Source organism: Neopelma chrysocephalum, unplaced genomic scaffold (assembly GCF_003984885.1).
Source record: "Neopelma chrysocephalum unplaced genomic scaffold, ASM398488v2 Primary Assembly neopelma1_96821, whole genome shotgun sequence".
Lineage (NCBI taxonomy): Eukaryota > Metazoa > Chordata > Aves > Passeriformes > Pipridae > Neopelma > Neopelma chrysocephalum.
Genome location: NW_020925465.1, coordinates 694925 through 707491, shown reverse-complemented (window position 1 = coordinate 707491; position 12567 = coordinate 694925). Strand labels below are relative to the sequence as shown.

Genomic DNA, 12567 nt, shown 5'->3' with positions numbered 1-12567 from the left:
TGCCTAGTTTTGTGTCTACAGCCTCTACTCTGTAAGAGTAGAATTGTAGACTAGAATTCAGCCCTACATGATAAGTGATGCAACCTGTCCATAATTAGCATTATGTTTCCAGAGAGTCTGCTTTTTCTAATTTATTTTTAGTAATGGTACTCAGGAAAAGGCAACACAGCGAGACTTTCTGATATATTCCAGCCATTCATCCAACCAACAAATGTCTACAGAAGCTAAAAATAAAACCACCTCAAAACAAACCACAAAGTTTGAAAAGTAGAACTTTATTAACAAGCACTTGAAACAAGAAATTAGTATTTCTGAATAAAGCTGTCATATTCATGATTCTAATCAGACCCATAAGATGTCTCTGTTACTATGACAGTACAGTTTTCCGGGCCATTGCTACCAGTGGGCACCGTAACACATTGCTGCCACAGCTCTCTCTTTTGTAAAAGAGTATTCCATAATCAATGGTTCTGGTGCTGTCATTCAGACAAAACGTCTGAGGAATACAAGAGGTGTTAGGATGAGAGATAAATGAAATCTATCACATGGGATCAAAAAGGTTAAATCTATCATGTGGTAAGAAGACTTGAAATTGTCTCAGGGAAGTAAGAAATACTTTGTTGCTGCAGTCCTTGCTAAATACATTTGACTGGAGGGCTTAAAGAAATAGCTCATTTCAATGTACATTTACTTACTAGTAAATGAAGTTACTGAAGGTATTTCTTTACTCATTAACGGGGGCAGCTCAGTGTTAAGAAAACATGACTAATTGTCTTTGTAGAATTCTGTTCTTCACCATCAACCATCAGTTGGTGATACAGTGACATACTCAGTGGGAAAGATTTGTACCTGGCTTTAAAAAAGAAGCAAAAATTAGTATAGAATAGCTTTTTCCTTTTTAAACACATAAAGAAAAATTACTCAACTACAGAGAAATTACACATTGTCAAGGAAAATCAGAAAACAAGTCCTGAAGAGAATATAGTTTTGTTTTATAAGGAACTGAACAATATACTGCAGAATTCTGAAGAAAGTATTTCAAATAAAAGCACGGGCACTGAAGTAATGAGAACAGAACTGCTCAATAATATCAAACTGAAATGTTGATCTTGTCCTGAAAACAGTTTAGCTACACAGCTACCGGCTATGTAAGGAAACACAGATGAAAAAACTGCATTTCACTTACAACCCTTTGTTTCCAAAACAGCCCACTACTAACTATTAATAATTCAAATAAGATGTACTGTTAATCCTGATGTAGAGAGATACTGTATTTAAAACTATCATCAGAGCAATAAATACTTTCCTTCATTTTAGCTAAGAAAATACTATTCCACAGCTGCTAAGCAAAGAGGGGATTAACACTGGCAGAAGCAGTCTTTGTAGAGAGCTGTAAGAGCAGATGGAGGTCCCAAAGCTCAAGGGATTTTGAAGAGAACTCAAAACAACTGGATTTTCATTTACCACAAAGTTATGATACTTACAATCCTTCAGAACAATGATGACATTCAGTCATTTCGCATGCGTCTGTCTCTCCAGTGCTGCTTCCATTCGACTTTGTTTTAAACCCTACAGGATACAATTTAGGAAAATCTTGGTTTTGCTAACATGGAAATAAAAACTTTAGTTGCAGAACAAAAATATTTCTGAACAATCTTTTTCGGTCCTTCACAAATCACGAATAGCTTTTAACTCTCTGGAAAGCAGAACGGGCAGTTTAAAAAAGGAGAGAAGCCAAACTACAATGTTCTTTATAATCAGCCGCTCTACAGAATAATTTCAAATATGTATTTCTTGTTCAATTTTAAGTAGATTAAAGCAATCCACAATTACATATAATCTGAAACAAGAAATTCCAAAACTAGTCTTTTTGAAGATATCCTATGGCATCCATCCCTCCCTTTCCAGCTTCTTCAATGCAACTCTCGACATCATTTTCTTTCTTTGTAAGTGTCAGAGGAAAATACGAATCAATAATACAAGTCAAAGATTTTCACAACTATGCTGACAGCTTCTGCTGGGCCTCCACAACCTGATGAAACAATTACTGATGAAAAGTCTCCACAAAAATGCCAGATCTGATCTTAAACGTGATACTACCGCTCATAGTCAAAGAAAATACATAGAAGACTACTGAATAATAAACATATTAACTCCACCTGCCTACAAAAACAGAACTGGTTGTTTCAGAATGCGTATATGACAGTGGTTATAAAAGTACCTCATGGTGGAACGAAGTACTACAACAACATTGACTACATATATATATATTTATATATATATGCTAACTCATGTGACTCCTACTCGACGATGACAATACTTGTACAATACAAAACACTCTTAAATGTAGCAATTGTAGATTAGTATAAGAGATCTAAAAAACAGCCCTCCCTATCTAACTTTTTGCTGCAAACAGCAGCAGCAACAGGAACACAAAATTACAAAGACACTTCAAAACCAGAGTGGCACGTACCAGGTAATATCCAGTGTGATAACCACTCATGTACCAGGCTATCAACATGCTCCCCAATGCTTCGTCATCCTCAGGAGAGTCTGGCCTCATAGGTGGTGGAGGAGGAATCAACTAAGAAATCACAAAGGAAATGTCTTCGTTTCAATAGGGTGTATCCCACGTTAGAGAGCAACCAATTCTAAAAGGTTAAAACATAAAACTGGAAAATAGGAACACATCTTCGATGTCTTCTCTGAAAAGGAGTCGAATAAGATGATGTTTTCTGAACATATCTAATTTCCATAGCCTGGGAGAAACAGGATTCCTGTAGCTTGTACACAAATTGTTATTAGGCAGAAATATTATCTGCTTCAGGGAAATACTTTTGATTTAAGGTATAGTTTCTTCAAATAATTTTCCCCTTGATATTCTCACCAACAGCTTCACTGCCACAAAAATGAGTGCAAATCAGACCTTGTGAGTTATATTATTGCAATATTTGTAACTGAATGTGCTTACACGTGAAAAATACAGACTCTAACAAATCTGTTCTAAAAACACAGGCAGTGAGCACATTCACTGAGAAAACCTGAGATCACCAACACCTTTCTTCCTCATTCTCCCATCACTTACCGGTGGTCCTGCTGGGAAAGGTGGCGGCCAGCAAGATAAAAATGATGGCGGTGTCTTGCATTTTGATCCAGGCTACATGGAAAAAAAAATGGAGCAGTACAAATTAAAAAGGAAATTGGGGTATTAGGATTTTACTTAAGAGAATTATGTGAAGCAATTCACGTGCCTTAAATTTAAGGCAACACACCCCAGCAACTTAATGAAAATACACCCAGTAGCTATTTCTGTGGCACATTCCATGACTGGAAAAGTACAGCTTACATTAAACGTGTTACTGAGGTAAACAGGGCTGAAACGGGGCTCTAGTTAATACAGGCATTTTTAAAAAGTTTTTCCTAAATGGAAGTCAGTCGTTGCACTCTTACAGAAAGAATCATATCCAATATGCACACAGGCAAACAGATAATTTCTCTGCTCCGGTGTGGCTGGGGGCACAAGCTGACTAAATTCCATTACACTGGTGAATGTCTTAAAAAAGATCTTAGATACAAATCTATTGATATGAAGGAAAAAAGATAAAATAAAACCTTATAAAGAAATTTTGCCCAAACAGTAATATTTAGAAAACATAATGCTGAGTTCAACTACACTATTACTTAAGACTCCTACACCACAGGAAAATTTAAGGGTGTATCAATATCCCATCCCTCATAATTCAGTAGAGAAGCTACAGCTTAAAGGTTCTATGACATGTGGACATCAGTTTTGATGCCTTCAAAGACCCATGTTGTGAAACATACTAATTGGCTAGAAAAAGTGAAATCTTAAAACATCGACAGCACTGTCATTAACAGCACTGGCAGAGTCCAGGGAAAAACTTCCCTCTTCGAAGTTACATGGCAACAGTGAAGCAAGTGTTACCTAGGCAGCAGAAGGCTTTCCTCACTAGACAGCAACACTGCAAAAGGGCTATGCTGTAGCCAGATTATCACAAAATGGCAAACCAACAGATTCTAACATGCATATCTGCACATCCCTTCCAAAATGCTGTCAACTGAATTCTAGACAATGATAAATATAATGGTATAGTCCCAGTATTCACTACAGTACCAGGCTTAGCAGTGGTATGTGAATTATTTCAGATAAGGTTGAACTTACTCTTCCCAGGCCTGGGACTGGTGGTGGTGGTGGTGTAGGAAATCGCAGGTTTTGAGGGGAGAATCTTGCTTTTGTGCAGTTGTTTTTGTTTTGAGGTGACTGGGAAGATTTTTCACTCTCATCTGTTGAATATGGAGTCTCATTTTCATTCTAGAAGATCAAGACATTTTTAGGAAATGCACTAAACAGGAGTTCACAGCTAACAGTTTTAGTGTGAAAAGGCTTGGAACGTCCCATTCACATCCTTCCCTCTCTCTAGCCCTCCCAGTCCTACTCAGGAATGATTTTATAATCTCACAACTTTATCTGCTCACCATTTTAGCTATGTTATCTTTCACTGGTGAATTTCTTGTTGTCCCCTCCCTTTCTTACATACTGAGTTCAAGAAGTAAAGGGACACTTTCGTTCCTTCCATCAGCTTGTGTCTGTTTACAACAGAATCGTGTATCGATTCTCTCTCAACACCAGCAGTGCCACCAGACACACTAAGAGAAGTTGATTGTCCCGTTTTCTCTTTCCTTTACAAAAGAATTAAAAGGCGTCCCTCACCTCCCCAGAATTCCCCGTCCCATTTACTGTTTCATCGCTGGCTGGAGGAAGTAGATCAGACAGGTTCTGCTCCTCCTGATTTCCATATCCCGTGTAAGTAACAACACATGTGCCTCTCTTCTGGTTGATGGAGGCAATAGTTGCCAGGTACAAATTACCGTCCTCAGACCAAACAGCACTGCAGCTGTCACCAACTTTCCACTGCAACAGAAGCAAGAGAAGCGTGTCCATACCTACGCCAACAATCAGAGAAAAGGTGCTTTTTCCTAAATTACTTTTTGTCCCAGCCACGAGATGACACCCACCTACAGTGCGGGTTTTTTTGTATTTAGTGGAATTGCTCAATGTAACCTATAAGTAAGGTTTATAACGTTATCACCCCCACCCCAAAATGTTACTCCCAAGGTGAAGAAGCTGCTTTTGAGAGAAGTACAACCCGCAGTACAAGCACGACTGGCATGTAGAGGCAAGCTGACCTGTTTCAAAGGCGCTGTGTTGCTCTTCTTTCTATTTCTGTTCTTTTTATGGTTTTTTCTCTTTATCACCATGCACTGCTCCTGCTTGTCGGAAGGCTCCGAGCACTCCCCATTCTTTAAGGCATTCTTCGGGAAAAGAAAGGGGGAAAACAATAAACGCCAACCCACCGGCCTCAGCCCCAGGGTGCGGCCACGGCCGCGCCGACCCCCTTACCTTGAAGGAGGCCACCGCCTTGTCGTAGGCCTTGATGAGGGCCGTGTCGTCCCAGATGTCCGAGTCGTCGCTCTGCGGAGGGCACAGAGCCGGTTAGCGCGGTGCCCCGGCCCCGGCCCCGGCCCCGCTCCCCCCCCGCGCCCGCCGCGCTCCCCACCTGGCCGGTGCCGCGCCGGAACAGCACCGCGTCCGCCATGGCCGCGAGCCCCGCGCACGCGCCCCGCGCCGGTTCCGGCCCCTTCCCGTGTGTGGGGCCCGCCGGGATCCGCCCCCGCCTCCCGCCCCGGGAGGGGACGGGGGCGGGCTCGAGGAGGGGATACGCACCGCCGCGGGTCTGAGCCGAGTAGCGGCCAGCAGAGGAATTGCTGCTGTATCCAGTGCTGGGCTCCTCGATGCGAGAAATACGAGGAGAGGCTGGAGAGGGTCCAGCGAAGGACCAGAAAGATGATTAGAGGTCTGGAGCATCTCTCTTAGGAGAGACTGTGAGAGCTGGGCCTATTTAGCCCAGAGAAGAGACGACTGAGAGGGGATCTCATTAGTGCATATAAGTATCTCAAAGGCAGGTGCCAAGAGGATGGTGCCAGACTCTTTTCAGTGGTGCCCAGTGACAGGACGAGGAGCAAAGGCCATAAACTAAACCAAAAGAAGTTCCATCTCAATGTGGGGAAGAACTTCTTTACACTGAGGGTGGCAGAGCACTGGAACAGGCTGCCCAGGGAAGTCATGGAGTTTCCCTCTCTGGAGACATTAAAATCCCACCTGGACACAATCCTGTGTAACCTGCTGTAGGTGACCCTGCCTTGGCAGAGGGATTGGACTGATGATGTCCAGAGGTCCCTTCCAACCCCAACAATTCTGTGAACTTGCTTAATTTCTCACCAGCTGTAGGTATTATGATGCCAGAACCAGCTACATTTTCCTTCCAGCTCTCCTCAAGCTGTGTCAGGGCCTGTTAACAAGCAGCAAATGCACTTAAATGGGATAGAACTGACACAAGCAAAGGTCACAAAGTTGTCTCTTTAGAGATTGAAAACAGTTGCTGAGGAGCACATTTGGCACAGGTAGCTCAGTGTGCAGCTGCAGTGGAGCTACAGGTTAAGCTCCGGGTCGTGAAAGCCCCAGGCAAAAGGCCAGGAACTGCACAGGTACCTGTGGGCTAGCCAGGTGACCAGACACTGAGACACAGCAGGAGTTGAGGACCCCCAGACTTTCCCACCCTTAGACTGTTCCAGTGTAAAAGCCCAAGGTTTCCCTTGTTCAGAGTCCTTCCTCAGAGTCACCAGTTCCAGCTGTTGTTTTGTTATTTAGTTATTGCACCAAGATTAGGTTTTATTAAGGATCAGGACATCTGAGACTCTGTAGAAGCAGCTAAACAAGACAACACCAGCCACCTGGATGATAGAAGAAGAAAATATTAAAGCAAAATATTGTGGTCCTGAGCAAGCCAGAGCTAAGATTAGTGTGTACGTGAAAAGAATTGCAAGGTCAAGCTGGAAAGCTGTTTGAAGCATGGCTGCTCTCTGAGGCTGAAGGCAGCCATGGGAATGTTTGTGTGGAATGTGTGCAGGTAAGTAACATCTGGCTGGCTTCATAGCTCGGACCCTTATTCTGTATATAAATGGAGTAATAAAGTTACAACAGAGCTCTGCCTGGACAAAGTCTCCCATGGATTCATTCACTGAAAAGGGTGCTGAACGAGGGACCTTCGCTGCAAGACTCAGCTGTGGGAAACCTGGTCTGCATGAGTGTGGGGTGTGTAGCTGTGTGGGGGCTTTGGTCTCAGCTCAGGTGGTGCAAGAGTGACTGCCAGAGTGGCTGCTGTATGGTTAGACAGTTCTCCCTTGGTCAGCACACAATACACTCAAGCATGCCTGTGAAGCAAGGGCTGAGTTTTCTCACACTAACTTTTATTCCTCAGGCAGGTTTAAGTACTATTTAAAAAAATTTTAGTGATGCAGCAATTTCAAGATCTGCTGACACTGCAATTCATTAATATCAAGCCTGCAGCTTCCCTAGATAATATCAGCACTAGATTCTTTCAGTTTTGTACACCAAGAGTGTTTGCAATTCAACACGCAACTTTGCCTATAGTGCAGACTTACACTGCATGTGATATTGCTTATAACATGCATTTCTTAAAAACTTTATTTATATTACACTTACATATATGTACTCCATTTTTCCACTATATTATCCATTCCTTGTGTTCTTGGTAACTTCTTGGAAATCAACTGACTATCAAGCATAACCATTTCAGGTTAGACAGTATTTCATGCAACATTTTATTGTAAAAATATTTCAAGATGAGATTTACAGTTCAGACCTCTGAAAGTTAAGCACATTCTGAATGAAGCTGTACTTTCAAGAACGGAGACAACCATATTTGGTCTAACTGCAGATTCAGGAATCCTGTTACTGGAACCATTAAGTAAAACTAACAAATGCAGCAAAAGCTGGAGTAAAGCTACTGCTTGGTACTTCTATTCATACACATGCAGAAGAGTGTAGTCAGTTTTGAAACAGCACTCCAGACAACTAAGCCTATGGTAACCAGAAAATACTCTACACTAATGCTAGTTGAACAACTCTGCACAATAAATGTTTAATCATTTAATGGCCAGACACTTCTATGAATGATCTTTGATCTTCCAGGCCCTTCTGCTTCCCCGATGCACTCTGTCTTATCCATAGAGGCAGCTCATTTTGCTCCTGCTTGCAGAGACTTCCTTTCATTAGCCGCCTTTTGCTTTTGCTGCATGATTTCAGAGTCTCTGTGAAGAAAAAGAGTTGGATATCAGATACTGGCTCACAGTTTTTCTAAGCAGAGTCTCCTCCAGCTTATTTTTGCCCTTTGGCAACCCCCTCTTCTTTCTCAGTTAGCCACGAACACACTATTTTTATTACCCCGTGTCTTTTCAGTGTATGCATTATCCCATGAGGCAGACAAGTTACTTGATTAGTAGACCTTATATAATTCAGAAGTAAAGGACACAATGGATCAAACATCTTCAAGAAAGCATTACACAATCTTTTCCTGTCTGTACCAGCCAAAAAGCTGCTCAAAAGAAAGAAAAGCTTTATGGGACTTACAAAAAAAACCCTGTTTAACAGCAGATAGAGCAAAACTTCATCCACGGTTTATGCTCTGACACGGGATTGGACCATGAATCAAAGCAAAGTACTTAAGTGCTGTTTCAGCTAAGACACTTGATTATTTCTGACCCATTTCCCCCTCCTTTTCTGCCCAACCATTTCACTCAACTTTGCTAGATCTTACCTCTGTTTTCTCTGAGAAGCAGACAAGCTATCCTCTTTCCTTTTGCCTTTGTGGATCTCCTGGGTTTTCTTCAGGTTCTTTTGGCGGGCAAGTTCACGCTGGTTCCCACCTGTAAGATAATATGTAGTTAAACAGTTACTACCACTTTGTTTTTTTCCTCGCACCGTTTGCCTGTGTAGAAGTCTGTTATAAAGGTGGTGTGGTGTGGCACAATCTGAAGAGCTGGTATGGCTGCATCTTCCATCAGTGTTCCCCTCCAGTGCACAATGGGAGAAATTAAAGCCTGTTAGTTCTCACATGTATAATTCTAGGTCATGTCCAAGAGTTATTAATTTCAATCAATTTTAAAATTAATTTCAACATTTCTCACCGAAATAAAATGCAGTTTGCCATAAAAGACCAAAGGAAGGCCATCCCACAACAGCCTGGGCAAAATGATATCAGTAACTCATCTAAACAAGAGTCATCATCTCAAACAAATTTCAGCATCCAATATAGCTTAAAAATTAATTCTAGATGGAAAGAACAGCCTTAAAATTAATTGCAAGTACTATTGAAGAGGTGGCCTCAAAAGACTTTTTTGTTTGAAATCAAGTGCAGTACTTTAGCATGGCCTTAGCAACTGATTAGCATAACTTTCAACAAAAGTGAGAAGAGTAGCATTGCCTATCTATCTATCTATCTCTATATATGTAGGTATAAAGACACAAAACCACATCACTGCCAGTATAGAGGACACCTTTTCAGGGAACAGAAAACTTACCCCAGGACTACCGACCCCATGAACTGCCGACAAGTGAGGCGTGCAATCTATTTGATCAGACAAGGTTCCTGTGGGCACGACATCAAAACTCTCCATCTAAATACTCAGGGTTTTCCAGGCAATGGCCACAGCCATCACAATTGCAAACTCTTTTGCATTAGCTGGCAATCTTTCCTCACTATTCTCTTCCTTACAGCTCTAGTCTGCTCTAACCTGCCAGAACTGGTTCACTGGCTTGCTATTTCTTCCTGTTCTTCTCCTTTTGGACTCAAAGTGTTCCAGATATGCTAGGCATAATCACTTGTGCTGTTATACAATACAGATCACATTTTTCTATGCTCAAAAGTGAAAACTCCATCTACCCATAATTTCTGTTGTGTTTCTCTGGTCTCTCTCTAGTCTTATGACTACCTATGCCATCTTTCAATCCTGAAGCCAGAAATCTCTCCAGTCTTCACGTGCCTGTAATTGGTATATGGAAGCAGTTTAGGACTAGGTCAATTTTAAACAGCAACCTGCTGATATGATTCACAGGTTTGTACTCACCCCATTTCTGAGGTGACAAAGGTACCTGCCGTGTCAAGAAGTAGACAAGAGCAACCCTGCAGAGGCAGGGGTTTTGTGCATTCTTCACAACAGTACATGTACTGCCAGAAGTCCAAGTGAAAACAGCCTATTATGCATGCTATTTCCCGAGAGCTGCTTCTGCCTTGGAAAATACACTTCATCTGCGACAGGACATCAAGTACTACCTTTTGAAAAAGCAAAGAGAACTTCTGCTCGTCCTCCTTATTATCCTGTCCCCAAAGATCACCTAGAAGAAGGGCAGCTGTTTGTTCAGGGACTGAAGTGAAACAGCTCTCTATCTCTGGCAGCACTAGTGTTGATTAGAACTTGATGACTCATGAGCAGATGACACATTCCAAGCTATAAATGGTTCCTGAGTTTTGTGGTGCTCAGGAGGCACGAACGTCATACGAACGATTCAGCAGCAACAGAAGAGCTCTTCTGTGGTGCTTTAAAAAAAAAATCAAGCATCTTCCTTCATCATAAAAAAAGAGAGGAAGTCAAAACACACTGCTATTGCCAGAATTCATACAGCAATTACCCTCCACACTTAACCTCAGGCACTTCCTTCCTTTACAAGTGAACACCATGTATTGTTTCTGCAGTTATTCCATATACACGGCGAGGGTGTAAACTTAGGAACTAAACACAATGGCATCACTGAAAAGCCTAGCTGTCACTTCTGCACAGCAAAGCAGAGCAGGAAGAAAAGCTGAGCAATACAGAATGCACGCAAAGCACAGAAGACCAAATAACTATCTGGAAAGAAACTTACTTGTACCATGCCTGCTTCCAAGTCAACATTTCCAAGGACTATTTGGCCCCATTACTTCACCTGGAATCCTGAATGAGTATCCCTAGCTTCAAGGGAGCCAGTGCTGTTTTCTACGTTCTGTAACATCAACCTAAATCTTCCATGAAATTGTTTTACCAGATGACAATTCAGCTTTCTGTAATGTGAAATTCAAGCATGAACTGCCCTACAAAGGCCAGTGCACCCTTCCTGCTTATACTTACACTTAAGTATCCCCATCCCAGCCTGCCTGTGCAAGACATATGCCTTAATTCAACCTGTCCTTGCTCTTTCAACTCCAGGGAAAAAAATACCAAAAAAAAAGCCCTAAACCTGCCACTTCCTCACGTTCAAAATCTGTTCTGTGCACAAACTGTTTTTGATCCAGGTCTTCAGCTGCATTTCCTGCAGCAGAGTGGCTTCAAAACTGTGTATTTTCAAGAGTGAATGTGAAAGCACAGCCTCAAAACTTTGTATTTTTAAAGGTGAGTGTTGCAAGCACAACCTCAGTTAAATATAAGCAGTTTCTGTACTGCCAAGCATTATACGCAGAAGGCACAGGAGCGACTCCAGAGCGAGCATCTTGGGTTTGGTTCACAGTTCTCCGCCATTTTAGAGCGGGTCTACCAACAACATTGCTGTTGAACACGGTGATGATTTACCAAGTCCTGCTGCCCTTTCAACGACAGCCTTAACAACCGCAACTTAAGTAGTGTAGTATTGAGTATTCAGCACTGATATAAAAGCCCTGTATTTCCATTTCTGGGCGGCAGCCGGGACTGAAACGGGCCGTGGTTGTTTTTCCAGCCCATCACCACCTTTATTCCTTCTTCCCGCCCCGCAGCACAGCTGCGCCAGGAGGCGGGGGAGGATGTTTTCGCCTCCAGCTCTAGACGGCGGCAGGGCTGGGAAGAAGCCTCAGCCCCAGCGCCCCATGCCCACGCACTCGCTACAGGCGGGACTTCGCCGCGGGGACGCCAAGCCCGCAGAGACTCAGACACGGCAGCGGCATCACAGCGCGGTGAACTGCCGGCCCCTGGCCGACTCCCGGCCGGGCTGCGCCTCGGTATCGCGCCCAGGCCTGGAGGCGACCGGGGGAGCGGCCCAAGTCCCACCGCCCCCTTCGCTCCCCGACAGAACCATGGGGCATTCCCACTGAACCCTATCGACACTCACGGGTCATGGTGAGACGTTCAGGCCGCGCACCACCAGCACCACCACCGACAACACCACGGCCGCGCCGGGACACACCTCCGGTCCTAGCGCCGGAAACGTCTGACGGGCCGCCTGCCGCCGCCAGCCCTTATGAAACCTCGCTGGCCGCTGACGTCACGGAAGCGCGCGGGCTCGGCCCAATCTGAGGGCTGCGTGCCACCGCCCCAGCGCCGTGAGGGCGGGAGGCCCGCGGGGCCGCCGCGGAGCGTCCGTCCGGGCCGGGACATGGGGGGGAGATGAGGAGTGGCTCTGTTTAACGAACTGGTCATGGCGGGCGACGCGGGGCCTGAAAAGCAGTTTAGGGGTGTCTGGACTGTAGGGTGATGCGCCTTTGGAGTGCCCGGCCGTTACAGGCGGTTTCGGTGCCGTTGTCCGTTGCCCCGCACGGGCTCTCCCCCTCCCCGCCCCTCCTCGATGCGCCCGCCGGCGCTCACCGATGACGTATCGGGGCGCGCCGCCGGGGCAGCACGCCGTGAGGCGCCGGGGCTCGCGCCACTGCCGGGCCGCCGCCGCCACGCGCCGCTGACGCC

The 12567-nt window shown here is 44.3% G+C and overlaps 2 protein-coding genes across 5 annotated transcripts; both read right to left on the bottom strand.

The window, feature by feature from the left end:
• Window positions 1-254: 254 nt before the first annotated feature.
• Window positions 255-5653, bottom strand: LOC113981945 (survival of motor neuron protein-like). Of its 4 annotated transcripts, none has more exons than XM_027709672.1 (9): window positions 5580-5653; window positions 5423-5494; window positions 5197-5334; window positions 4760-4933; window positions 4184-4333; window positions 3086-3157; window positions 2474-2584; window positions 1485-1569; window positions 255-853 (listed from the first exon to the last, which is right to left on the bottom strand). In XM_027709672.1, exons 1-8 carry the CDS (start codon window positions 5616-5618, stop codon window positions 1513-1515), a joined length of 813 nt encoding a protein of 270 aa, XP_027565473.1. In that variant the 5' UTR covers window positions 5619-5653; the 3' UTR covers window positions 255-853; window positions 1485-1512. The 4 variants fall into 4 exon arrangements, with proteins under 4 accessions (XP_027565473.1, XP_027565471.1, XP_027565474.1 ...); XM_027709670.1 differs by having other exon boundaries at window positions 4733-4933; window positions 5209-5334; XM_027709673.1 differs by having other exon boundaries at window positions 5209-5334.
• A 2020-nt stretch (window positions 5654-7673) lies between these two features.
• LOC113960624 (small EDRK-rich factor 1-like) lies at window positions 7674-12164 on the bottom strand. Its single transcript, XM_027670266.1, has 3 exons — window positions 11999-12164; window positions 8700-8808; window positions 7674-8193 (listed from the first exon to the last, which is right to left on the bottom strand). The coding sequence occupies exons 1-3, from the start codon at window positions 12003-12005 to the stop codon at window positions 8121-8123; spliced, it is 189 nt and encodes a 62-aa protein (XP_027526067.1). The 5' UTR covers window positions 12006-12164; the 3' UTR covers window positions 7674-8120.
• Window positions 12165-12567: the final 403 nt, after the last annotated feature.

Excerpts from the sequence above, each read along its gene's own strand:
- LOC113981945 (XM_027709669.1), bottom strand. The coding sequence starts at position 5,618 with ATGGCGGACGCGGTGCTGTTCCGGCGCGGCACCGGCCAG. Across the intron at positions 5,495-5,579 it reads TCCGGCGCGGCACCGGCCAG|AGCGACGACTCGGACATCTG; the intron begins GTGGGGAGCGCG and ends TGCCCTCCGCAG. Across the intron at positions 4,934-5,208 it reads ACACAGCGCCTTTGAAACAG|TGGAAAGTTGGTGACAGCTG; the intron begins GTCAGCTTGCCT and ends CTTCTGTTGCAG.
- LOC113960624 (XM_027670266.1), bottom strand. Across the intron at positions 8,194-8,699 it reads GCTTCTCAGAGAAAACAGAG|AGACTCTGAAATCATGCAGC; the intron begins GTAAGATCTAGC and ends TTTTCTTCACAG.